The following is a 27,915-nucleotide window of genomic DNA, read 5'->3' as shown; positions in this document are numbered from 1 at the left end:
CCTGAGCTTTCATTTAAAGAAATAAGTCTTCAGCTTTTTCTCCTCCAAAGACTGGCTTCTCAGGTAACTCAACCATCCTGGTGGCTCAGCAAAATAATTTTTAACTCCTAAACTTCCCAAGGTGCCACAACAATGAACATTATTTACTGCAAAGCCCAGAAATGGAACTGAAAAAAATCACAGTATGCTCCCTTAATCGCGCTTCATTCCCAAGTCTCCTGGCTACAGATCCAAATGTCACACAAACAACAAGATCTCCTCCTTCAGAACTCTAGATCTTGAGAAGAAGGGATGGCAGATGGAGGGCAGGCAGAACTTGGCAAGCAGAATATGGTATTTTCCATCCTTCTCGGGAATCTTCTCGTGAGTCAAGGGTTTATTACCATTCCTGCAGGAGAGCAGGGTGAAGAGATCACTCAAACTCCAGGAGACGTGACAGAGCTGATGTACAATCCCTGCGAGCCAGAGCAAATCACAGCTGAGGGAAAGTCAAGGAAGAATTCCAAGGACCCTGTGAAAGCCAGGAGAGGGATGATGGCTGTCAGGCTGAAAGACCTTCCAGGGATAGGGCTGCCTATTCCTCCCCAGAATTTTGAGGATGACTCCTCACGTCCATTTCTGCCCTGGGATAGAGAAGTTCCTAACAGGAGTCATGGAATGACTCGAGATCCATAGTTGGGGCTGCAGAACACTGAGAACTGGCTTGTTGGAGTAGAGCTGAAGTAGAGCTGAAGTAAAAACAAAGCCAGGATGCACAAATCCACAAAAATGGCACTTGCAGCCTGGGAAATACAGAAATGAGAAGAAAATCCCACCTTTGCCTCATCCAGCAACTACTGAGCTCCTTACATTGTTCTGTGGGAGAAGGAAGCAGGAGGACAATGCAAGGGGATGACTCCCATCCAAGAAAATGCCTGTGTGAGAAGACAGACGTTCTACATCCACATCAGTGCTTCAGCCCAACGGGAATGTGCTGTCCTCCGGAAAACTGATTACTGGAAACGTCCAGGCCATTTAAAATTTTCCAAGACAAGCACCCAGACTGTTGAACCACAGGAGGGCACGGCAGGCAATGCAGCAGTCGACCTGCAACTGACTGGAATTGTAACAACCACAATTTGGAAGTGGCATCCCAGCCTGAGACCTTCGGAGCTTGGCGGGGAGTATTTGGAACCAGACGTTGTGTTCTAGGTTTGGCCTCTGGGGGAGGCAGGGCTGCTCCATCCTCCCCTCCCAGCTTTGGGAGAAGTGTCACAAGGACTTACTGACTCATCACAGCCAGCTCTGAGCAGCATCATTTTCAAGCAGAAAATCTCTTCAAACATCTGGCCTTGAGGTGGTTTTCATTGGATATGCCAGCTCATCCTTCCTCAGGGCAGCACCTGGTCTGGGCATTTCTTACTGGTGTTTCTAATGTCACCATTTCCCAGATCATTTCTCTGTCAATACCAAGTTTCTTGTGCTCAAGTTCTGTGTTTGAACTGGAGAATTTAACGAGCCAGAGCCTCCAACCAGAATTACCTCCACTCAAAATTCCTACTTTACAGACTCTTCAACATTTAATACTAAAACATACTTTAAATTATTTAATTGTCCATTTATCACAGACACAGAAACCCAGAATTTTTGTCCTTGTAGCCCTGTGAACTAAAAAACTCCCATCTGACAAAACCAAGACTTTCCAGATGGCTTCAAGAATGTCAAGCAACACAGAATCATGGAATTACAGAAGGTAATTGAAAGGGGCTGCAAAATCATTTAGTTCCACCCCCTGCCATGGGCACCTTCCACTATCCCAGGTTGCTCCAAGCCCTGTCCAGCCTGGCCTCGGACACTTCCAGGGATGGAGCAGCCACAGTTTCTCTGGGCAATCTGTGCCAGGGCCTCACCACCTCCTGCAGCAGCAGTTGGTGGCCATGGCCAGCGATTCTCTCTAAAATTTGGGTGTCATTCCTAATTTGTCTAAAGTGCCAGGGCTCAGCTCCTGGATCTGGGTGCCCAGGCCAAATTAATCTCCTTTAGTGAATTACACACAATGATTTGGTGAATCCTAAGTGTCCCTTAGTGAATTCCAGCTAATGAAGTGCAGAGTTCTCAGATGCAGGGGCAGGGGTTGACCCCTTGTTGCTCATGGCTGTACGAGGGAAGAGCTCCGGCCTCAATTTGTCCCTCTTTGACACAGCTGAGCTTGTGCAGGAATTGCAATTCACAGGGATGCAAAGGCTGCTGGGCAAGGCCACCCTCTGCCCCAGGAATAAGATATTCAATGATTCCCAACTTGTATTCTGGAGTCCTGTTCATCAATGGACTTTAAAGCCTTGCAGAAACGAACGTAAGAGCAGCAAACTCAATGTCAAATTAACTCCATGATACTGTGTTTAACACAACCACTGGAAAAATGTGGACAACTTGAAAAAAAAGAAACCAAAACAAACTAAAATAAATTTTCTGCTTGTTTGTCCATGCAAAGAATTATTCCAGCCCTCCAAAACTTTTAAGGCAACTTCTGGGAAATTTTTAAGAGGTAAGAACACCAAAATTAGAATATCTCCTTGCTGGTCTCACTAATATCACACAGAAATGCCCAAAGTGCCTTGTTTATATTTGCAAACTCAGCAAATATTGCACTGACACATCTCATTGGTCTTCTTGATCTGGAACTCCTGTTCCCATCTTCACGTGCTTTTCTACGCAGCCATGAGATCTAGAAATAATGCTCCTGAGGGACTTATATGATTGAAAACAGCTGCAGAAACTTGGAATTTTCCATTAAAACCCCAAAACAAATATTGCAAAATGTGGTATTATTGAACATGTTCCAACACTGCCAACTATCCACAACTTTTTAATGAATAACTACAGCAAGCATTATTTTGAACTGTTACTCGAGCAGGGCTTTGGTTATTATCCCTTTTTAAAATATTTTAATAAACTTATCCTGTTTAAAGATCAATTTACAAAGCAGTTAATTAAATCAACCGTTTTAGAATCACCCTAATTTCATTCACCTCATTAATGAGTGAATATTCTCCACCACTTCATCCCCCCCACACTGCAGTAAGAGCCTCTTATCCTCCTGCACTCCTCTGGCTACCTGTAATTCTATTTATTTCCCCCTCTTTTTCCTTGTGAAATACAATCAACTGCAAAAGTAGCAAGGAATAAAATAAGATAGAGACAAGCAGAATAATTGGGGGGTATAGGAGAAAATCAAGATGGAAAATACTTTTCCTGAGAACAGGACTGTGGACTGACTTTGTCGTAGGCAAACTTTGCTGCCTGCGTAGCAAAATATCCTTTACATCTCATGCTTCATCTGCTATCAATACTCTCACCACTGACAATGGGCTGTCGAATTTCCTTGTGGAGACACCCAAAAAAAGAGAGATAACCAAGGAAGAACAGCTGTGCATTCTTCTCCCTGAAATTTTGGAAGCAAAACCTCTGCAAATTTCTAATTAAGCTCAAAACTAAAAGTGACTAATTTTAAACAACTGAATCTTGCCCTTTAAGACAAAGTTTCTTTAAGTTCTGGCAGAAAAAAATGTAAGTAGGCTAAAATATCAAACTTATTTACATTCCTTACACTAAGCTGGCAATCATCCCCAAAAAGATGGTCCAACTACACCTTTCTAAAGCATCAAAACTTCATGCTCATCTTTCACAGTTCATCCAAAAGCAACCTGAGGTACCTGAATATCAGACTGAAGGGAGAACTCTAAGGAGGTAAATCCAAAAGAAATTTATTTGCCAGCCAAATCCACAGATATAAAATATCCAGCAGGTCCCAACCAGCCCAATGCAGCACCACTCCTCCCTTTCTGAGGGGACTTTGTGGTGTGGAGGCTGTTCGGGGGCTGCTCTCACCAGCACTGCCTGTCCTTCTCATTCCATCAATGTTTATTTAACCTCTTTTTTAAAAATTAATTTCACCCTTTGGATGTGGGGTTCCCTCCCCACTCTGACTGCTCTGATCTCCAGTGGGAATGTGTGGCCAGAGTGCTCTCTCCCCCTCTTTTCCTGCACTATATAGAGAAAAGTAAGGAAAAACACATCAAGGGTTTCTCACCTACTCTCACAGCCCAAGCCCACGCTGATACAAGAATCATTTACCCGACACTTAACTTTCTAGGTGATGGAGCACAGTAGAATAATCCCATAAAAACAGCTACGAGCTAAGTCCATGTCCAATTGAACTCGCAGAAGTTCAAAGCAATTCAATTACCCGTTTGGGAATAAGGCCAGACAGCAGCCTTAACACCTCTAACACTTGAGAAAATGGCTCTGGACTCTTTAATGATCACAAGAAATCATTTTTTCCACTCTTCTACTCACTGTAGATGAGTAGGAAGCACTCCAGCATCACTGAGGAGATGCTCTTCTGCAGAGGTCCTTCTCCAATTCCCATTAAAATTCACAGCTTTATCTAATAAGCAAAGCTCAAGACTTACAAAACCAGTTGTGCTTTCTGCTGTAAGGCCTATATTTGATATAATGTGCATAATATGGATGTGGGCAAGAGCCAAAGTGTTCAGAACAGGATCCGAAGTCTGGTAATTGGTTTAAGAATGATTCTGATCAAGTCCCATCAACTGAGGAGAGCAGGATGGGGAGAGATGCCAACATTTACCCTTCTCTGACACACACACCACAGGGTAGGACACCCCTGCACTGCACTGTCCTGCTCACAGGGACATCCAGGATTTGTCATCTCATTTATTACAGCACCAGCATTTTTCACAACTTCACAGGCACCTCCTTGGTGTCACTCAATGCCATCTCACCATCTAAATGGAAGAGCAAACACAAAATCACAACACGAATTGTGCCTTTTCAGCTGAAATAGGTTTTTCCAAAGTACACAGCTAAAAAAACACTTTCTACAACTCGTTAATTAAACCAAAGTTTTAACTACCATCACAGTTGGAAGCTGAACTCCTTAACCTGCCAGATTTTTCCTGTGTGTCTGTGCATCCACAACTGGTGAGAACTGCAGCCTGAGCAGCTCTGGAGGTGGATGTCCTCCTGATATTAAAAACAGGCATTAAGGATGGCATTGCTATTTCCAAAGCAATGTAATTTGCTTATCACCCAGTCTGACATTCAACCACCAAATTCACATGAAGTACTGCTCCAGATGCTTCCTATAAGAACCAGCAACTACAAAGAAACTCCACTTGCAGCTGCCCACTCTGAATTTTTTAACCCTCTTTTAGGTTATGCAAGCTTGTTTCTCTCTCCACACAAATCTGTGAGATCCAAGGACAAAGCACAGTTTTATTCAGCCCTTCCTTTTCTACACAGAATTCCAGGCTGGTGTTGGTTGGAAGGGACCTTAAAGTTCATCTGCCTCCACACAAATTTATGAGATCCAAGGACCAAGCACAGTTTTATTCAGTCCTTCCTTTTCTACACAGAAGTCCGGGCTGGTGTTGCTTGGAAGGGACCTTAAAGCTCATCTGCCATGGGCAGGGATGGCACTGAGAGATGAGGTTGATCAGGTCCCCATCCAACCCTTCACCCCATCCCAAAGGATGCAGCTGGTTCTTAGAGGACACTCAAACAAAGGGCTTTCATTGAGCTACAGCTGTTCCACCAACAGCACTGACATGTATCACCAAAAAAAATCCCAGAATCCCAGAATGGTCTGAGTTGGAAGGGACACACAAGGATCAAGCCCAGAGGCAAATCCTTCCAGGGCAGCTCTAAGACACTGCTGGAAGAGAATTGGGGCATTTAGGGCATAACAGTATTCAGTCTTCTGAAATTCAAGGTTTGGCCTTTTCTGTTCTTACTGAGCAAATGAATCTCCTTCAATTTGGAGGGTGGGGAGGCCCTGGCACAGGTGCCCACAGAAGCTGTGGCTGTCCCTGCATCCCTGGAAGTGTCCAAGGCCAGGTTGGACAGGGCTTGGAGCAACCTGGGGCAGTGAATGGCATCCCTGCCATTGGAATGAGATGATCTTTAAGGTTCCTTGCAATACAAATCATTGTGTGACTCAATGATTCATAGCAATATAAATATTTCAGAACCACCTAAAACTTTGCACCATATTAAGCAAAGCTGCCTTCAAAACCAGGAGCTGATGCTGTGAATTCTGAGGCGTAACAGAGGATTAAGGATCTGACTCATCACTTATGCTCATCAGTTGCAACTCCAGTATTTTCAGAGGAGTTGTACCAGTTTTCAAAAGAGAGAGAGAGAGAAAAAAAAGAAAAAAACCTCAGGCCTGAAGTGCTCATCATGTCAACGAACACAGAGCCATCCTCATCCATACGTTTGCATAATTATCTCCTGCAGTTGCATCTCTGGGTTCTGATTTTCAAAAAAAAAAAAAAAAAGGCCTCTACTCCCCATTCATCCTGATTCACAAACAAAATGTAATTCTTGTAATGACTGCTCTCATCCCAGGGAAACGAGAGCCTCGCGCTGCAGCAAGGAGGGAAATCAGGCCCCGAGCTGAGCCCAGGAGCCCCAGCGTCACCAGCTCTGTTTAGGGATGCAAAACAGCGGCTCCGGAATGCAGAGCTCTGCCACACGCCTTCGATCAAAATGGGGACAATTAATAAGAGCAGCCTGAAACTTCTGAAAATAAATCCGGCGTAATCAAATACTCACCGCTACACAAATTAGAGGAGGCAAGCTGAGAGCAGAATATCAACACATCGTTTCTTCAGGAGGCTTCGAGTTTCTCAGCTGGTTAAAGAGCCCCAAACCCCGACTCACTGCTCTACACAAGCTGCTCTTCCACTTACTCTCTGAAATTCTCTGCTGATAAAATAATTTTAATGGATGCTGGCAGTGAGCAAACCCAGTTGTTTTGCCACTTGGGTGAGTAACTTACTCTGCTTTACATCTCTGGGAAAGAGAGAGAGAACTTGAGATTGATCTTACAAGGCAAAAATATAATATAAATGGCAATTATTGTCATAATCCAAGTCTTACAAAAGGGACTGACCTCTGACTAAGCACAGGGCTGGCAGCCAGATACTTCTGAATTCTACTCAAGGCACACACACTGATTCACACTGACACCTTATCTGTCTAACCCTAACCATCCCTACTTCCAAAATCTGGGTTTCCTGCTATTGTTGCAATTCTACAGCAACAAGGCAGGAATTCAAACTCTGAGCCTGGATTCAAGGGCAGAATGAGGGATCAGCAGGACTAACAAACAGAGAGAAAAACTGTAGCGGCAGCTGAGTGCTGAACCAGGGCCCAAAGCCCAAAACTGTGCCAAGAGCAAGGAGGAGCTCTTGGATTCGGGAGCCAAAGACTAAACTTTGGATATATAAGCTCTGCAACAGCTCTCAAAGCAGGACTTGCGTGCTTTAGTTACAGTACATCTCATGAACACACTGAAACAGTGTAATCCATGTGAAGAAAAAGTCATTTTAAAAGTCATCAGTAAAACTGAGACATGGGCGTGCCCTAGACACCACACTGACCCTGGATCCCTGGGTGAGATTGGAGGAGTTTGGAGCAACCTGAGATAATGGGAAGTGTCCCTGCCCATGGCAGGGGTGGGACAGGATGAGCTTTAAGGTCCCTTCCAACCCAAACCCAAAACACTCTGGGATTCTACAATAACTCATCATTTTCAGCCATCAAGATTACAGGGTACAGTGGTGTCTTCTGCCTCCTCCATTCCATTTCAAAATTTGACCAATCCTTTATTAAAATGCAGGCAGAGTCTCAGAACTCTTCTCCATTCATTCTGCCACCCGGGGTATCTAAATACTCCAACCACAAGATCCCTGTGAGGCAGGCAAGTAACACTACACTAACTTTTGGGACCAAGAGCTCCCAGAGAGGGGCTGGACTTTGGACAAGTCCAAATGACTTCTTCAAAGTCACACAGGAATTTTGCAAGAAGGCAGAACATGAGCCTGGCTAAACTCTGAGCATTTTCTCACCACACATACAGGGTCCATCTACAGCATCACACACGACGAAGTGCAGGTCAACTTTCAAGCAAAGCCATCACCAGGATTTCCACCACCTCTTCCATACATGAAGAAAAAGAGACATTCTGAAGTATTTCGGGCACTTTCATTCTCCTTCAGGACCTATCACCAGCACTAACAACTAAAACACTTCCTTAAAAGAGAAATTAATTACTTCAGAAAACTAAAATCCAAACCAAGCAAACCGCTGAACCTCACCTACCCCTGTTTTTGTGCTTAACTACAAAGCAGATTATTTTCCACTAGAAAAACAGTTTGCAGGTGCAGTATTACTGGCACAGCCTTAGTGAAGACAGAGATTATACTTGAAGAACTCAGGAATAGATAACAGTGTCTCCTTGAAGAAAATAAATCATAACAGCAAAAACCATGGGCTTCTGGCCACTGCTGCTTCCATACTGGAGTTTTATTCTAGCTAGAAGCATTTCAGAAAGAAATTAATATCCTAATTAACACTCTTAATTAAGCCACAAACATGTCTTTGTGTAACCCAGATCTGAACCAGGGAAATTTCCTACATGACAGACAAGGCCCAGTCTACATTCCACACTGCCAAGGCCACCACTAACCCATGTCCCCAAGTGTCACATCCACACAGCTTTCAAATCCCTCCAGGGAAGGGAATCCCCCCCTTCCCTGGGCAGCTGTGCCAAACCCTTTTGAGGAAAAAAACTTTACCATTCAGCAAGATTTTTTCTTTACGTTACTTTTGCTATGAAATCATGAATTAAGTAATCTGGTTTATCTTAGAATAAAACCAAGGACTCAGGCAGGACATTGTTTCAGTTAAAGAAGCTAAAAAAGCCAAATGAATGCTCCCAGAGACACCCACTATTTACACAGTACCTTGTCACTGAAGACAAAAGGAGAAAATCAGCTGAGTTTTCTGTTACCTGAGTTTAATTAACCTGTTCTGTGTCACATTTCAAGGACACTGCACAGGTACAGCTCAGCCTGTGGTGATTTTCTATGTCACTCTAAGTCCAGTGCCTGCTCTTCAAGCTGTGCTGACTTGGTAGAGTTCACACTCTTGTTCTTTTCTTCCTGTTGTTTTTCCCAAATGATGACAAGGCTTCAATCCAGCCCTTCTCCATCTGCATTATTCACCTGATTTTCTTTTATTCACTCCCCAGACTCCCCTGCCACTGCTGGCAGTTAAGTTCATAAGCACTGGCCTGATCATCCAGGTAAATCAGAAGTGACGACAGTGAAACTGTCTGGTTCTATCAGAAATCATACTTTGGGGGGTGTAAAACATACTGATAGTCATAGCTCACTATTAACACATATTAATTAATCAATATGGACTGCACAGCTCAAGTAATTACTCCCATATTTATGGGCAGCCCAATAGAGATAAGGCTGTGTTGGCTACAGGACTTAGCTTTAGAATAATTCTTATTTCCTGTGATGCCAAGATTAAGAGTTCTGTGTTCACACCCTGCCTCAAATCCTCTCCAGCACTGACTCTCATCCTACTAAGGGTAAAAATGAGGCAGTGAAATGGTAACTTGCACCCAGGTGACTCCTACTCTTAGGAGTAACCCAACTACTCTCTAGCCATGGCAATTTTGCAACTCTTCAATCTTAATCCTAATCTTAATCACTATTCAAATTCAAACTTTCAAAAAAATTGTTAAGGCTCCATTTTCTTCTTTCCCCTTCACAATTCCATTTACCCTTTTTAAAAGATATCTGTGGTTTAATCTGGAAACTTTCTATCTAAATGGGTCATCTTGGCCCGTTTCCTCTTATTTAATACTCTCTAATCCCCTCCAAATAAGATCCCCCCAGTTTTCCCTCAGTCAAAAATTATTCACCTATACTTCTACAGCATCTTCCATGGCCATACTGACTGCACATACACTGGAATAAATCAAGGAAGTTGCTACTGCTCTGCTGGGAGGTGGCAGAAAACTGCACAGGGGCAGAACATGACTGAAATCGATCTAAAGCACAGGAAATTCAAGCTATGCAATTCCCAGCCTGGAAATTTCTGGCCAAAGCCTGACACAAAGCTGTGAGATGTCCTTGTGCTCACTCCAAGCACAGAGGAGCTCTGAGGTCACTCAGCAAACTCTGAATTACTGGGATAACAAAGATACCCAGGGTGATGTGGCCTTACCTTCAGACTTCTCTCCTGCTGTGAACCAGGTCTTTACAATTTCAAGTGGTGATTTTAATACTGAAATCCAACATAATTCCAGCTAAAAGGAAGAAGAGGAGGTGGCTCAAGGCACTGGCAGCAAAGTACGAAACCACCAGTTCTGAACAAAACACTAGACCACCAGCAACAGAAAATCACTAATTAATGGCTTTTGAAATCCATTGGAGTTTGGTTTCCAACACTAAATCCCTGTCAGTCATTATTTTTTGCTGTGACTCCTACAGAAGGCTGTGACTGCACTGCCACTTGCACTGTCACTGTCCAAGGATACATCTTCATCCTTGAAATAATCCATCAGGGAAAATGTGATGCATTCACAACAGCCCAGCTCCTTCCTACCTATTCTACAGAAAAGGTTTCTCTTTCCAGACCTGACAGAAGGAACAATCTGGAATCAAGAGGTCAGAGTATCTCAGGAATCTGATTGCATTGGGATGAGCATTTGGTTGTGCTTGTAACAGGGACATGGTGAACAGCCATACAGGACTGGCCAGCAGGAGATGAGTGACAGCACAGCGCAGGCCAAGCCCTTTCTTTCAGCCTGACAAGCTTCAAAATTTGAATTCATTTGCTTGTTCACTGAAGAAACAGCATGGAAACCAATGAAACTGAAGATATATGACAGAAGTAATTAAAAGGAACAAACTGATTTCAAATTCCACAATGAGATTTGGACAACCTCGATTGGCACTGAACATACTTGAGCTGCTTGGACCAACACATCCAGCACCCAGGGTTAGATGAGGTGCCCCAGGTTTTCTGTCTCTGCCAGAGGCTACTAAATTGAAGGTGGCTCATCCCTTTCAGCAAAGCTAGAGTGGTGTTGAACTCTTTATGCCTCTCATTTGTTCAGTTGCTGTATAGAGATCTCTCCTTAAACACTGTTTTTTCTCTGATCAAGACTGATTTTCTAAGAACTGTATCATTTTCCTTCTGTTTCAGTGACAGAAACGTAGAAGCACAAACAATACATGAGCCAGACCAAGTGAGCAATTCAATGTTACTACTCCCTAATTTAAATGTCCAGTTATTTTACTATTCCTGGTTTAAATGTCTTCCCTGGCTTAAATCTTCCACTAACCAGTGAAACTCTCCAACTCAGCCAACTGCTCATAATCATTGTAACCATCTCTCTGCTCTTTTCAGACAATTTAACAGAAGAGCACCATAAAATTACTCTTTAATTGTTATGAGTTTCTTCAGCTTGTACTTACACTACTGGAAAAGTTCTGAGCATACTTTACATGAGGATGGGACGTTACAAAGCCTCTTGAGGGTCTTCAGTGTTATTCACCATTCTGTAAGACACAAGGAAAAGATCCAAGAACATTAGAGATGTCTGGGAGAGGCAAAGGGATCCAATCACATCATTCTGGATAATGTGTCACTAATCCAGACTCACAGACTTCAATGCACACGGTAGATTCTTATGGAGAAAGTTGATGTCTGGTGCTGTAATCAGTCCAGAGACAAAAAATTTAAATTACAATTGATTTCTTTTGGCCACAAGTAAATTAATCTATGCAATCATTTAGCCTTATGACAGTTACCTACCCTTTTAACTCACAGAAGCTATTAAAAGGATTATTTGGCCAACATCCGCAAAGAGCTCAGGAGACAGGTACTGTGTTCTGAGGAGGAATGACCTAATAGAATTTTCCTCAGCTATCACTGCTGATGTCTTTCTCCACAAACTAACACGGAGTGAAAGTGCTCCGAAAGTCAAACTATTAACCAAGAGGAAAGAGAAAAGCAGGATGCTATAGCCAGGCAGAGCTGGGATAGAAAATGAGTGGATACAGCAGCATAGGGAGTTGCACAGGACAACTTTCCTCTGCACCATCTGTACCATCAGCAATTGTGGATTGCTAATCCATGGAGGGCAGTCATGGATGGACACATCTTGGCTCTTCTTGGTGGTTAAAAGTGGTCCAGACATTAGAGAATGACTGTTCCTCCCTCAACACATGCTGCAGATGTTGGGGAAGAACTACATCTGTCACAGATGGAACCCACTGGACACACAGGCATGTGGAGGCACAGAGCTGGTTAGGCTGGAAAAGTCCTCGTAGATCACAGAATCCCAGAATGGTTTGTTCTGGAAGGGACCTTAGAGCTCATTCTTTCCCACCCCTGCCATGGATGGTAACACCTTCCACTATCCCAGGCTGCTCCAAACCCCATCCAGCCTGGCCTTGGACACTTCCAGGGATCCAGGGACAGCCACAGCTGCTCTGGGAAGCCTCTGCCTGGGCCTTCTCCACCTCCCAGCCAACAATTCCTTCCCAAAATCCCATCCAGCCCTGCCATCTGGCAGTAGGAAGCCACTCCCTCCAGTCCAGTCCCTCCATCCCATGTTCCAAGTCCCTCTCCAGCTCTCCTGGAGCCCCTTTAGGCCCTGGAAGGGGGTCTGAGGTCTCTCTGGACCCTTTTCCAGGCTGAACATTCCCAGCTCTCCCAGTCTGGTTCCAGAGGAGCTCCAGCTCTCGGAGCAGCTCCGTGGCCTCCTCTGGTTTCACTCCAATAGCTCCATGTCTTCCCTGTGCTAAGGATCCCACAGCTGGATACAGAATTCCTCATGAGGTCTCACAAAGCAGAGCACAGGAGGAAAATCACCTCCATCGAGACCATCAAGTGAAATTGTTACCCCAGCACTGCCAAGGCTGTCCCCAAGTGCCACATCCACACGACTCCTAAATCCCTCCAGGGATGGTGGTATCATCTCCACGTGATTTTTTCCCCCTTTTTTCCTCCATGAAGAACCTCATTAATTTTCAGGACCAAAGGCTGGGCTGAATGAGCTTTCCCAGAAGTGGAAGCACTCAGCTTTTGACCACCAGCTTTCCTGGGAGCTTTAAGCCTGTCCATAAGAGTCTTCTCCCACCCAGCTGTGGCCAGAGAAAGCTCTGGGTGTTTCCAGGGAGGGGAGGTGCTGAGAGTTGGCTGATGCTCTTCCAGAACAACTCATTTGGCCCACACTGAGGTCCTGAGCTGCCTCTTTCTCTCCAGGAAAAGAGGTGACCAAGATGAATGGTCTCAGCAGACCCCCACAGGCCACGTCCTGTGAGCTGGGAGAGAATCACTGACACCAAACCACTGATGGATGGAAGAGCCAAACACCCAGGTCCCTCCCTGTCAGCCACCCCAAACCTTTTAGAGAGACTCCCCCAGCAAACCCCTCCTCTGTCAAATCTCTTAACTGCATTTTAAACATATTCCCCGAGGCAGTCACAAAAAATATGAGATCATGCTGCTGACTTCTTGCCAAATTTTAATACAGAGAGCTGTTTTGTTTTCCAAAGAGGAACAAATTAGACTTGAATATATACAAACTTTCTGAAGGTCAGAGGGGCTAATGATAAAGAACTGGATTCCTCAGAGAAAGATCTGCTTCCAGGGTGAGGAGTATGGATGTAGCAAAGAAGAAAACTCAGAAAGGAAAAAAAAAAATCACCTTCCATCATCATGAAATGAAGGATTAAAAGTAGAACATGAGGAGATGAGATAAGAGAAGCAAAGAAAAGGCTGCTGTAACTCAGGTTTTGAGATGACAAAGGCAGGAGGATGATATTAGTGATAGCAATGAAAGAGGAAAAAGCTGGTATGGACCTCAGATGTTTTAAGAGAAGAACCATTAGGATCTAGACCAAATCTGGGACGTGATTAGAGGAGGAAGATGAGCTTTTCCAAGAGACTGCAGATCTGTGAGTGCAGACAGAGGACGACAGGATTTCAGCAGAAATAAACAGCAGCAAATCCATGAGAAAATAGGGATAATTCTCTGGTTTTGCTACATTAAAGTGACAGGCAGGTTTACCACACTGAGAACGCAGCCACAAACTGTCCCAGGCGAAGTAAGGAAGGACAGGGAAGGCTCAGGTCTGCCTTGGGAGCAGGGCTGGTGAAAGGAAACCCAGCTCCAGAGAAAGGAGAGGAAGCTGGTGCTTCCTCCAGCCGCTGCCAGCCCCAGCGGCCGCTATTGAAAAGGGGCACAAACAGTCTTTGACTCCACGTTGGTCTAAAGTTCAGTGGCACAGAAATACCTTCCCCACCCCCAGACACATGCGAGAAGTTGCTTCAAAGCTTTTGTCGCTTAAGGGAACATCAGGCAGGGAACAAGCAAACCCTTCACCTAAAATCTGAGTCAAAACAATTCAATTCAACATAAATTCCATCAGCAACAAATCCTGACTCTAAATCATGACTCAATATCCCTCTTTCCCTCAGTCTCCTTTTAGCACCAAAGCAGACCTAGCTCAGCAGCCAAGGCAGGTGTCACCACTCTTTGTGGTGATATGGGAGTAAGAACTCACAAACCTTTGCCCTTTTCGCATTATTCATTAAATAAATTATCTGCTAACCCAGGGAAAAACACAACCAGCTCCCCTTCCTATTTCTGGTAAAGACAATAAAAAAAAACCAGGCACTATTAATATGGAAATCATGGCTGCAGTTGTAGAATCAGATGTAATGAACAATCTTGTCCCCAGCTTAAGTTGCTATAAAGGCAGCTTAAATTTACAATGGATGAGTCTTCATGGCAATCTGTTTTTCAGATATTAAAAATCTCATTTTCTCGGTGCCAAGGACAAGTGGAAGTGTGAAGCACTGGAGTATCAACTCTGCATTTGTCTCACTTGACATGAAATCATTCTCATTTTAGTTCTGATTTTTAATACATTCTTGGGATCCCCTTCAGTTTTCTTCATTTCTCACTGTGTGCAATTAAATGTTTTGAAGTAGAGTTCACCCTGATCCACAACACCCAGCAGAAGCAAGGAGAAAGTCACTTGGTAAAGATGAGGCCGATATCACTTATTTGGAAGAGAAACTAATTTTCTCTTTTAATTTCTGACTGACTCACACAGTATAATTTTTTTTTTTTAAAGCCATCGTTTTGTATTTCACTAATACCTTCCTTGGTGAGTTCTTAAAATGGGCTTTACAAATAACAAACTAAAAGCTTTTGTCCTTGGGGAAGACAAACGTCACCATTTTGACATAAGTAAAACATGAACAGAGGGGCTGAATTCTTGGCTTAAAGCCACCCAGGGCAGTATCAGTGGCTGAACACAGCAGAGGCCCCAGCACTACAATTGTCACACCACTCCCGAAACGCAGAACCACCAAGGTCCAGGCCGGTGAAGAAATTCAGCCCTAAGAACAAAGTTCTACCACTGCTGAACTTGCAGTAAAGGCAGACCCCAACTCCATGCGTAATTACAAACCAATACTCTCCTACAAACAGCAAAAATTTAAAAATTTAGGTCTTTTACTTAATGTACAGCTTAAGGTCTGTAGGAATTGTGAGGTCTTCCGGGCAGACCCTCTGCACATGCATCTACACATGTCCATGAACACGAGTTGGGGAGGTTCAAGCTGGACATCAGGAGGAATTTCTTCATGGAAAGGGTTGTTAAACATTGGAATGGGCCCAGGGAGGTGGTGGAGTCCCCATCCCTGGAGGTGCCCAAGGCACAAGTGGATGTGTTACTCAATGCTCTCGTCTGGGTGACAAGCATCTGTCAAAGGTGGGACTCATTCCAACTGGATGATCTTGGAGGTCTTTTCCAACCTAAATTATTTTGGATTCAACAGGCTTCTCTACACTGAGGTCAGTGTGAACCAAAGCTGTTACCTGGTTTAACTTCTGTCCCAGGACATCTCGCCTCGAAACCAGCAAGAGACCAAGGATCCATCCACTCCATTCTGGTGATTAATCACCCTCTCCACTACAAATTCATACTTGATTTCTACTTTGAATGTGTCTGGCTTCACATTCCAGACAGCAGCCCTCCTCTGCCAGCTCCAAGTCCTTTATTCCTGGGAGATGTTCAGACAGGCTCTTATTTACCCAGTGCTTTTAAAAGTCCAGGTACTGCGTTTGTATCAAAACTTAAATTCTTCTGGGTACACGCACAAAAGTAGGACTAATGTCCAAAATACTGGAGCTAATCTAGGACTCTCTAGCCCATTTTCCCAAAATAGGCATATTAGGAAAAAAAAATATAAAAAAGCTCTGCCATATGACTCAAGGATGTGTTTTATTTGTGCCCTGGGAAGCAAGGCTAGGAACCTTCTCCAGGCACTGCCACCTCCTGAGCACACCCCACGGCTTGGTGACGTGCAGCATCCAGTTCCACGTGGAAATCCTTTTATCCAAGCTCCCTGCTCAAGCAGGGCCACCAAAACCAGTTTGTTCAGGACCATGTCCTGAGTATCTTCAAAATTTAAGACTTCATTCTCTCTGAGCAACCTGTGCCAGTGAGTGGAAACACTTTTTATGAACACAAAAATCCCTGGAAAAAATGCTCAGAAGTTACCTCCAGCCACTGCTATTTTCATTCTTACTGTGACTGTGTTGTTTACCGAACCTTTCACAGCACAGCCCTGGAGCAGGCCATATTTTGGGATTATGGTGAGGGAATGAAGCAGCTCCTTGTCAAGTTAACAAGTTTACACATTTTTTTTTATGGAATCTTATTTTTTCTCTGAACTCTGAGGGGAAAACACCAGCAGAAACCTCTCCCCTTTACAAAACAAACACCTCAATCTTATGATACAGCCACAGCTTATCATTTATTACAGGTAAACGTAGAAAAGCCAATAAATGATTGCTCCTACAACATGCCCCGCAGCACATTTGCACAGGACAATTAACCACGGATCACAGTCAAAACTGTTTCTCCCTTCTTCTTCCTCCCAAATCCCATGCAAAAGAAACCTCCTTGCCCAGATTCACTGGAATTTCCTAGAGCATGAGCCAGAGGCCAGGCCCCATTTTGAGGGAGACTGGCAACAGAAAAACTGAGGTCAAAAAGTCATGAAGTTCCACAAACTCCAAGGTTTCCAGAAAAGCAGAAATGACCATCTGTGAAAGGACCCTGAGCTGCACCAGAAGTCCCAGAGATGCATCAAAGGCAATGCAATCCCAGTAAAAGGATGTTATTTAGTGTTGCTTTGTCCTTAATGGCAGCTGGAAATGAAATTCTGTCACCAGGCCACCTCTGCAGACCCATTTGAGCAGAGCACCCGGGTTGTACTTTGGTTATTGCTTACACAAGAGCTTCCAGTCTTAACATCCCAACCACCTACACTCCTGTATCTCCTGGATTGATGCATGTTGACCCCTCCAATCATGGCTAAAAATTTGTCTGGAATCAAAGAATAGACTTGAATTGGCTTTTTCAGCTGAAATGACATGTGAAGGTCACCAGCAGAAGAATGGCAGTGAGGCACAAACTCCTGACCAGTAGGGACAGCCAATGACTGCTACAGCTCCATTCCCTCAGGGATCAAACAGGTTCTCAGCCACCTCAGATCACTCCGACCACTGAAATGGAGGAGGAAGAGTGAATTAGGAGCCACCTGACTCCTACAGAGCTACAAGAGGAAAGACAGGCTCTAAGAAATTGAGATTTAAAGCCTCTACATGACACCAGCAGGGTTTGCACTCCAAGTACACTCTAGGCAACACACCTTCATCCCAACAAAACTGATGAATGGGAGACTGCCAAGTCCTTGAGTACAAACCTGGGCCAAACATACAATAAATGAGAGGCTCCTTCAAAAACCATCCAATTAACACTAATTACCTTGACAGTTTCCTGTGCGGGATACAGGGACACGGGAGCCCTGGACATGCCTAGTGAAATGAGGTGCTCTATTGCCCAGCACAACGTCTGCACACCACGAATCCACCTCCACTGCAGACTGCTTGTCCCAAAGGGGATTAAGGAGTCCACTAGGAAGAGGAACTCACAGATTCTGTGTGGAAAAGGGTAGGGTCAACAAGGGACACTGCAGAAGATACAACAGCTCCAAGAAATCCAACTGGACAGGAAGGGACCTTCCTTCATCCATGATTCTCCAGGAAACACTTCAATAGATGCCCCAACCCCTCTTTAGTGGAATTCCAGAAACTGCACTTGGCATCGGGTCCTTGACAGAGGGAGATTAACTGCAAGACAAGGGCTTTGAAATGTGTTGATTGAATCAAACTTGATTTCCTTTTCATTTGACTTGATTTTAACTCTTCCTGTGCCAAATCAGGGAACCCTTCCAAAAGCTGCATTTTTTTCACAGAGTGGTCCACCACACTTGGAATTTGCATTTGCATGGATGTAAAACCCTTGGCAGGGACAGAGAACTGCAACTACACGATCCAGTGAAGATGCTCAATACAAGATATACATTCAGGTGAATTGAGTTCAAGAACCTACACACAGCTGCTGACCCAAAAAAAAAGAAACCAGAATTGTATCTGCCATCATTTGTACCAGGAACAAGCAAGAGAAACAAGTCATGCCTCACAATCCTTTATTTTTGCACTGCTGTATGGCACAAGAAAAAGTATTAGGAGGAAAGTGGTATCGCTTGACAACAGCAAATTCACTGCATAAAATTTAAGTATTATCTGTTTTAAAACAGGCTTTGGATTTAAGATCATCATTACTTTTTCCCAAAAAGGAATGTGATAAAATGCTGTACAAACAATAAACTTGGTAGGAACTTTACAAAATATAAAATGGTGTTCTGAAAAATGCTGCGAGCTCTCAGTTACTTGTAATAAAATAAGAATGCAGCTCTTTTTCACCTCCAAAAAAAGTCTACACAAAAATTGTGCCATAAAAGGAGGCTGAGAGCAGGGCAGTGTCACCAGGGTCTGCCCTCTGCTCACAACTGCTGAAGGTCACAAGGCACCCATCTGTGGCTCACTTCAGAACACAAGGAGTTACCTGAGAATCCTGACTCTGCCAGGGATGCTGGAACAGGGCTGGGCCATGGCAGACGTGTCCCACTGCAGCAGCACAGATCAAACATGTCCCCTTTCCCCGCTCCACCCCGTGCCCTTGTCAACCTGTTGTGCTGAAAATATCGATCTGTAGCTCAACCGTCCTTTTCTGCTTCCCCTCTTCTTCCTCTCGGCTGACCTGGACTTTGATCAGCTTCCCCTCCGCAGGAATTATCCATGGCAAGCAAAGAGGCCGATCAAAGTTTCCTTTTTCACAGCCTTGCCAGAAAGCCTGAGGGGCTCTGCCACCCCTGCAGAGGAACACGGAGCAGCAGACACAAGGGAGAGGAGGAGCTTTTAGTCCAAGGTAAAGCTGTGCTCTGGTGACTTTGTACCAGAGACTTCATCTTGTTTCTACCCAGTGACTCATGCAGAACAGAGATTACTTGTCCCTGCACAGGGCAGGGGGTTGGAGCTCATTGATCTGTGACTGGGCTGAGACTCAGACACTCATTCCATGTGTGACACCCACCCTGCTGAACTGCAGGTGGGAGCTGCTGGTACCCTGACTGGAGCACAGAGTCCTCTCAAAGCTGTTTTGGTGAAACAAAACACCAATTCCAAAGTCAAGAGCTAGAGAATCATGGAATCACAGAAGGGTTTGTTCTGGAAGGGACCTTAAAGCTCATCCAGTATCACCCTGTGTCACGGGCGGGGACACCTTCCACTATCCCAGGCTGCTCCAAACCCTGTCCAACCTGGCCTTGGACACTACCAGGGATCCAGGGACAGCCACAGCTTCTCTGGGAATTCCATCCCAGGGCCTCTCCACCCTCACAACCAAGAATTCCTTCCCAATATTTCATCTAGCCCTGCCCTCTGACAGAGGGAAGCAATTCCTTGTGTCCTGTCCCTCAGGTTCTTGTCCGAAGTCTCTCTCCAGTTTTCTTGTTGGCCCCTTCATACCCCCCTGCTAAACATTTTTCTCCCAAAAATAAATAAAATATTCCCAAGCACCTACTAGAAATGGCAGTAACATCCAAGCAAACATCAACTGGATGCTCCAGCCACACATTCCAAGAGCAAGCACAGTCATTTCCCCTACCTTAGCCCGGACCACACACCCAAATGGAGATCACTCACCAGCTAAATATTATTCTTTCAAAGGCCTTCTCCTGCTTAACATATTAACAGGATTTATAGGAGTGACTGTCTGGAACACTGCTTAACAATGCTAATAGCAGAGTTCCAAGAAATCAGTAGTTTGGCAATTGCAAATCCAGCAATACACGCTGAAGTATGTGCTCACGCTTGCTAAACCTGTAATCCGAGTTCTCTCTTTTTTTTTTTTCCCTCCCCATAATAAGTGGTTTAAATTTAGTAGGAATGATTCACTTGCTGCAGGTTCACTTGCTTTATTTCTTTTCCTTTTTTTTTTTTTCCCTGCACTTGGAATCCATCTTGGATGACATCTAACAGGAAGGTTGGAGGAGGGAGGCAGAACCTGGCTTTTTAAAGAAAAGCCAATCTATAACAATGAGCATCTTCTGTAATTTTAAGTTAAGTATCTCCATAACTCCAATTTTCTCCTTCAATAAGCTGCAGATACAGGGCAGACACAGGCCCAAGCAGGGGTCTAGTGGTGCTTGTGCTCTAAAAGCTGAGTCCAGGCTAAAGAACAGACCATTCCCTGTAGTCTTTGCAAATACTCCATCCCCAGTTCTGCTCCAGCACTGGGATCCCAGAATCCCTAATTACTGAGGTTGAAAAAGACCTCCAAGATCATCAAGTCCAACCTGTGACTGATCCCCCACTTTGTCACCAGTCTAGAGCGCTGAGTGCCACGTCCAGTCCTTCCTTGGACACCTCCAGGGAAGGGGACTCCAAACCTCTCTGGCAGCCCCTTCCAATGCCTGACCACCCTTTTGTTTAAGAAATTGTTCCTAACATCCACTCTAAGCCTCCCCTGGCACAGCTTGAGGCAATTTCCTCTTGTCCTGTCTGTTTTTACTTGGGAGAAGAGGCCAATCCCCACTTGGCTGCTCCCTCCTGTCAGGGAGTTGTAGATCTGCCTGGGACCCTCCTGTGCCACTCTCAATCTAACCAGGCTGAGCAGCACCTTTGCTTTGCATGAGCCAGGCTTGGGGACAAGGAATCATGAATTCCCAGGATGGTTTGGGTTGAGAGGGACCTTAAAACTCATCCCAATCCATCCCCCTGTCAAAGGCAGGGACCAGGCTGCTCCAAGCCTCGTCCAACCTGGCCTTGGACACTTCCAGGGATGCAAGGGCAGCCACAGCTTCTGTGGGCAACCTGTGCCAGAGGCTCACCACCCTCATAGAGAAGAATTTCTTCCCAACACAGAATCCAAACCTACTCTCAGTTTAAAGCCATTCCCCTGGTCCTGTGCAGAACTCTGGCAGGTGGCTTTTGACGCATGGAAGGGGCCGGGGAAGGAGGGAGACAGCAGAGCAGGTGACAGCTTTGGGACAGCACCAGAGGACTATTACGGCAAAAGTTTGCTAAATATATCAGCAGTGCAAAGTAGGTGGGTCAGAACATCCCTCCAAGAGAAATCCAGATTTGGAAGCATAGCCCAAGTGACAAGGTATACGTTCAAAGTAGGTATAAGCACAAACATAAGGGCTTTAAGCAAGAACACTCAGAGGATTTGGAGTTTCCCTTCCCCCCTCACACATATATATTCAGCCAAAAGCACAACACAAGTCTGCAATGGAAAACACTCTTTAGGAAACAGGCAAGGAAAATAAACGGATGCACAGAGAGGTGAACTGACCTCCAGCTTCAACTGAAACTATTTAGGAAGCTTGAGACCAAACTTAGAGTGAGCTATCGGGTTAAACCCCCTCACCTGTGAGTGGGCTGAGACTCAGCAACTCGTCCCATGTGTGACACCAATCCTGTGTATTTCCTGAGCACACAAGACTGTCGGAGCTCTATAAACCAAAATACTGATTCCAATGTCAAGGATTATAGAATCACAGAATAGTTTGGGACAGAAAGGTGGTTTAAAGCTCACCTCATTCCAAACACACCTTTCACTATCCCAGGTTGCTCCAAGCCCTGTCCAACCTGGCCTTGGACACTTCCAGGGATCCAGGGGCAGCCACAGCTTCTCTGGGCACCTGTGTCAGGGCCTCACCACCCTCACAGCCAAGAATTTCTCCCCAATATCCAACCTAAACCTACTCTTTCTCAGAAAGAACCATTCAGTAAGACAAGGACAAGAAGCTGAAGTTGTATGATGGAGGTTTCTGAAAAACTGATGAATTTCATTGGGCTGTGACAGAGTTCTGCTGAATCTTCGAACAGGAAATCCAGCTTCAGCTGTGGGTATGTATTGGAAGTGTTGATAAAAGCCAAAATTGCAGAACATTTGGAAATGCATAATTTAGTAGAGGACATTCAGTACGGATTCATAAAAGGAAGGTCATGCCTGACAAATCTGCTGAAATCCTTTTTATTATACGACCAAATCGTTAGGTTAGACAAGAGTGAAACAGTGGACATAAGTTATCAGGATCTCAGGAAAGCATTTGATTTTGTACCACTCAGGCTGATTTACAAAGTCATAAAGTATTGTGCAGGGAGAAGGAATTGAAATGGATTAAAGAACATTTTAGGGATAGGCACAAAGGCAGTAGAGGGAGTGGAAGGAATCTGAAACAGAGAGGTGTAAAGGTCAGGCTGCTGCTAAAGGTATAAGAACAGGCTCTGAGAATTGTAAAACTTCAGCTCAGCTACCACTTGAGAGGCAAGAACACCTGAATTTGGTGGCAGAACTGCAGAAGGGTATTACTAGTGGTAGTAAATTTGGAAGAAACCAGGTGAGGAAAGGTGGCACTTGTCACGGCGCTGCACCAACCTGTGGGATTCACCTGCACCAGAGCTGAGGTGTGAAGGGAACTTCTGGCTGGGAATCCACACTCATTTTAAAGAGGATTCAGTAATTTTATGGTCATTAATAAAATCTGCAGCAACGCATGCTGTGGTAATGATTTGGGTAATTAAATCTGAAGCTTCTGGGAAATTAAGCTGATGGCCTGAAAGGGTCAAAAAGAAAACTCCTCTGGTGCTTAATCAGAGGAGCTTTGCAAGCTGGATGGGTGCATTAATTGCCCCATACTGACCAGGACGTGACACACAAAGCTACATCCCACGGCTCTCTGGGCTGATCCAGCGCAACTCTCCACACAAATCACCACGATTTCATCCATGCAGGACACACCAAAAGAAACCATCATAGCTTTGTCAGCCCCTCTGAGACAATTTTCCACAGACAAAAAGAACTCCCACTCATCCCCAGGTTTTCCACAGGCTGCTGGTAATATCTTCTCCTGAAAACTACCAATTATTCTCATGGCTGCTAGACTGGACACGAGCTCTGTTGCTTGATGATGATGCAAGGAGTTTTTATCCTTTGTCTTTTCTTCCCTAAGCGAGCAGCAAATCTTTACAACAATGTCCTCGTGAGCCAGGGTAAAATTCCCCACAGAAAACTGAGCCTCAGCTGCTGCTACTTGGCTCAAGGTCAGCTGAGATAAAGATGAGAACAGAACGTGGATCTTCTGATTCCCACTCCTGTGCCCTGAATTCCAGGCCACAGTGCTGCTGCCACCACCTGTGGGGACAGCCTTTCAATCTTGAAGGCTGTCAAAAGGCAGCAGCTTTTCTAAGCACTAAAAATCACTTTAAATAAACTTGTTTGAAAAAAAAAAAAAAAAAGTTAGGGGAGAACAGGTGGACTCCTGTGACACCAGAATTCTTCAATGCACAAAGAATCTTTCATCTCACTGTTCTACACGGCACCTTTAAATATTCTTCTACATAAAGGCATGATATGCAAGAGCAAAAGAATAACTGAGAAACAGTAATCCGTAACAGATCAACTGTGCTTTATCTACACAGATTCTGCTTTCATAAAAGCACAGAGAAAAGAGGGGGAAAAAAAAAAAAGGAAAAAGAAAGTACATTCTTATTGTTTTCTGAAGCTTAAAATAACCACAAAGTGAGAAAAATCAAAGCTGTTCCATAGAACAACTAGGGGGAAAAAAAGTCTCACTGAGCATTTGAGAAAGACAGTAAATGGCAGAAGATGGAATTGGAGATTCAGTGAGTGCCATGGTCACCAAGCTCAGATCCTAAATTTGGTCTGTGCTTAAACCAGGGTGGTTAAATGGAAGGATCTGCTAGAATGTATGTGCCCCATATATAATTACAGCTGTCACTGGCAGCAAAGGCTACAGTTCTGGCTGCCATTACATTCCCCATTTTCACTTGCTAACTTCTCTGAAAACTTTCTTTTTTTCCATATATAATTCAAGCGGATGCAGGCAATGTCTGCAGGAAACCTGCTAACTGTGAGCCAGTCAGAAGGTAAAGGGATGGGAAGAATTAGGAACAAATCATCTGTACTCAACACAGGCAGACTTGCCATCAATTTATTCTCAAAGCTGATTGATTATGGAGTTTTTGCACTTCCAGAAAACAAGCAAAAAAATTGCATTATCTACTACAGCTGGTTTATGAACCAAACATTTGATCTTAGATTAAGCACAAGGTCCAGGCTGGTGCTGGGGGAAGCAGCAACAAAGTGGCCAAAATAATATCTAAAACCCATCAATTTATCCCCCACATTTAGATATTCCCTATATTCCAAAGCATTGAGCTGGAACACCAGTGGGCTGTTGACATCAAGGTTTGTCCAAATCCTCCTTAACTCAACCTGTGTTACCTGCTGGAATGACAATCCAGAGAAAAAAACTCTGTAATCCCCTAAACTTCTCCCTAATCCAGAAGCTCCCTAGCCACGATACAGTTTATTCCCTAAACCCCCTCTGCAGCAGCATTTTCTGGGAGCTGTTTTCCTGAGACAAACTCTCCACCCTTTCCTACAGCCAAGGAACTGTAAGGTATCCACTTGCTCCTGTCCAAAGGGGCCAGGTACCAGCTCAGAAATTCAAAGCAAAAGAAAAAAAAAAAAACCAAAACAGAAATTCAGACAAAGCTGCATCCCAGGGTTGTAAGGAGATAACCAGAAACCATCCCAGGAATTATTCCAACCCTGTCTTCCAGTGTTGTAAGGAGATAACCAGAAACCATCCCAGGAATTATTCCAGCCCTGTCTTCATCATTTCCAAACACGTTTTTCCATCTCCATGCCTCACCCTGTGTCTCAAAGATTTAGGAAGATTCTTTGTATTTGGTCATTCAGACTCCTGGAGGGAGGTTTGTATTTATGTATTTTTACTGTAATTTTATTTTTATGTAATTTGAACGTCATTTTATGTAATTATGTATTTTTATGTACATGTTTTATTTTAAACCCAAATAAATGGAAGAGTCCCAGTAATCTCATCCCATTCAGTTGCACTCTAAAACAAGAGAAGCAGCAATTGGAGACAAACCCATGTTTACACGTGTCATTCAAATATTAATTAAAGTTACAATAACTGTCAATTAAAAATAGGTGCAAGATCTTTCTGTGGTGTGAATGCTTCCATCCCTCAATTTCCAGCTGCTGGGGTACCAAGATGACCCAGCAGCATCCCCCCCAAAATCTATTTCAAAAGTTGTGGTTGTGCCATCAAGGAACTACATTTTTCCCCTGCAAAACTGGCTGTACCAAGTAAAATCCAAAAATATCTGTGCAATATCTTCTGTGTATCAGTGACAAAATGATGAGCTGCTGTTAACAAGCTTCCAGTTTAAAGGCAATGAAAGAACAAGCCCAGTATTTTTAATTCAAATGTGACTTCCACTTTGATTCTGAACTTTTAAATAAGTTTCCAGGCCTTCTCCAAGTGCGTGGACATTCATCAAAATGACAGCCAAGATGTTCAAAGGTCTTCATCTCAAAATCCAGGTGGGAATGAGTGTAAAGCCTTTCCTGTGCAAGTTTTAGATCCATCCCCATCATCACCTTATGGTTTTTCTCTGAGCTGGACAGGTACTGACTTGGAAAGTTACTCTTCCTGTCTGAGAACTAAAAATTTTAGTTACTCAAGAGAGGTATCCAAGTTTGGAAATTGGATGTCCACCAGAGGACTGGAGGATATATAAATCAACACATCAGGCCTAAAATATAAGAGCTACTGTTTAATGCAATATGACAAAAATAAAATGTGAGTTCCTCTAGACAGTCTGCAACAGGCAATTATCTAAAAAACAATTTTTCACAAAGTTCTGCACATTCCTGCTGACCAACAATTCTGCTGCCAAGCACAGGAGACGGGAGGATGAATTTTTATCTTTTTAGTTAGTTCTAAGAATATTATCCAAAGCACTGACTTATATGAAGGGGTACTTTCAACTTCATTTATTACTTAGTTCTTCATGATTCTTTACACCCAGTAAAGATCAGGCACTGGCACACTGGCACACTGATCTCTTATATAAATCTCTGTCATCATCCACCCAAGGAGACAGTTTGTTAAGCCAGTTTAACCCCCGCTGAAACATGACTTACCACCGAAAGCACAGCCAAATTCCCATGCCTGAGGTCAGTCGTAGAATTTAAACAACTCCTGGAAGACATTCCAAAGTTACAGCAGCAAGACTGCTGCAAGCTCCTCTGGAGAACAGAACAGCACAAAATCACTGGCTATGAGTTCTCATCTCATAGTCAGAATAGATGGATCTTCCTAGACTGATTTTGTATTAAAAAAAAATAATAAATCTGATTATCACAGAATCCTGGGATGGTTTGGGTTGGAAGGGACCTCAAAGCTCATCCCATTCCACCCCCTGCCATGGGCAGGGACACCTTCCACTATCCCACGTTGCTCCAAGCCTCCAAGCCCCCTCCAAACTGGCCTTGGACACTCCCAGGGATGGAGCACCCTGTTTTAGCTCTTCCCCTCTTGCTGACACTGGATTACACATAATGAGCGCTACAGGAGAGGGGTGATGGAAATAACAAAATCCCTGGATCACTGGAAAGGGAAAGGGTTAATAATTTCACAGTGCTGGCTGATGCCCTGCAGTTCTCACCAAGGATTTGCACCAAGAGAATAATTTCAGGATTTGAGAAAGAAAAGGAGAAGTGGGGTAACTCTGACAAATCTCTTTTTTTAGGACCTCCTTTACAATCCAAAGCAGAAAGTGAAACATCTTAGCCCTTCGCCCACTGTCCTCACAAAGTTCACATTTGCTCTTATTTCAGCTCCAGCTCGTGGAGTCAAATGATCTGAAGTGAAAAAAAATAAAAGCTGAGAGATGTAAAGTAAATAAATACATCATGCCTTCCTGTGTCCTTCACTTTGGCAAACTCTGACTTAATAAGAATTTATTTGGTATATTTGATGCTGTAAATAACAAGCAGCAGTTAATATCAAAAGACTACTCAGCCTTAATACTTTGGAATATAAAGGTCTTGGCAAAAAAACCAAACAGGATTGATTTAAAAAAAACTCTCTTAACCTGTAAAAACTAGTTTGGAGCCACTTTTACCTGTGACTGAGACTGATCAGGCAGGAACCAGCAAGTGCCTTTGTTGAAAAGAGCTCACAGAGGAAGAGCTCTAGAATGAGGGTCAAGGATTATCAGGAAAAATGGTAATGGAGAGATTTGGGCAGGGGCAGAGAAACAACACCTGATGGCCAAAATTTTGCCAAACTATAAATCACAAAATCATTTCAATTGGAACAGACCTCCAAGATCATCACAAGCAACCTGTGACCCATCATGACCTTGTCACCAGCTCAAAGCACTGTGGCACTCAAAGTGCCACATCCAGGCCTTCCTTGGACACCTCCAGGGATGGAGAATCCAAGCCATCTTGGAACTGGGGAGTTCCAAAGCCTGACAATCCTCTCCATGGAGAAATTCCTCCTTGATGTCCAACCTAAACTTCCCCTGGAGCAGCTTGAGGCCGTTTCCTCTCCTGTCCCTGTTCCCTGGCAGCAGAGCCCAACTCACACCTGGCTGTCCCCTCCTGTCAAGGAGCTGTGCAGAGCCAGAAGGTCCCCCCTGAGCCTCCTTTTCTCCAGGATGAACAACCCCAAAAGCTGAAGCTCTGGGTGTGG

At 44.1% G+C, this 27,915-nt stretch overlaps 1 protein-coding gene across 12 annotated transcripts in view; it reads right to left on the bottom strand.

Annotated features, from left to right (window-relative positions):
- Positions 1 to 27,915, bottom strand: part of HMBOX1 (homeobox containing 1) — a 106,416-nt gene that overhangs the window by 48,457 nt on the left and 30,044 nt on the right. For 9 of the 12 annotated variants that reach the window (XM_038131667.1, XM_038131672.1, XM_038131665.1 and 6 more), the window contains exon 2: positions 11,349 to 11,432. In XM_038131667.1, coding sequence (XP_037987595.1) covers positions 11,349 to 11,371 — 23 coding nt within the window. In that variant the 5' untranslated portion in view covers positions 11,372 to 11,432. Of the gene's footprint in view, positions 1 to 10,092; positions 10,175 to 11,348; positions 11,433 to 18,872; positions 19,376 to 27,915 lie in introns of those variants that run through there. The other 3 variants (XM_038131670.1, XM_038131661.1, XM_038131671.1) reach the window with 3 other exon arrangements.

This window comes from Motacilla alba, chromosome 3, assembly GCF_015832195.1.
Source record: "Motacilla alba alba isolate MOTALB_02 chromosome 3, Motacilla_alba_V1.0_pri, whole genome shotgun sequence".
NCBI lineage: Eukaryota > Metazoa > Chordata > Aves > Passeriformes > Motacillidae > Motacilla > Motacilla alba.
Note: the sequence above shows the minus strand (reverse complement) of the source record. Positions and strands in the feature narration are given on the sequence as shown.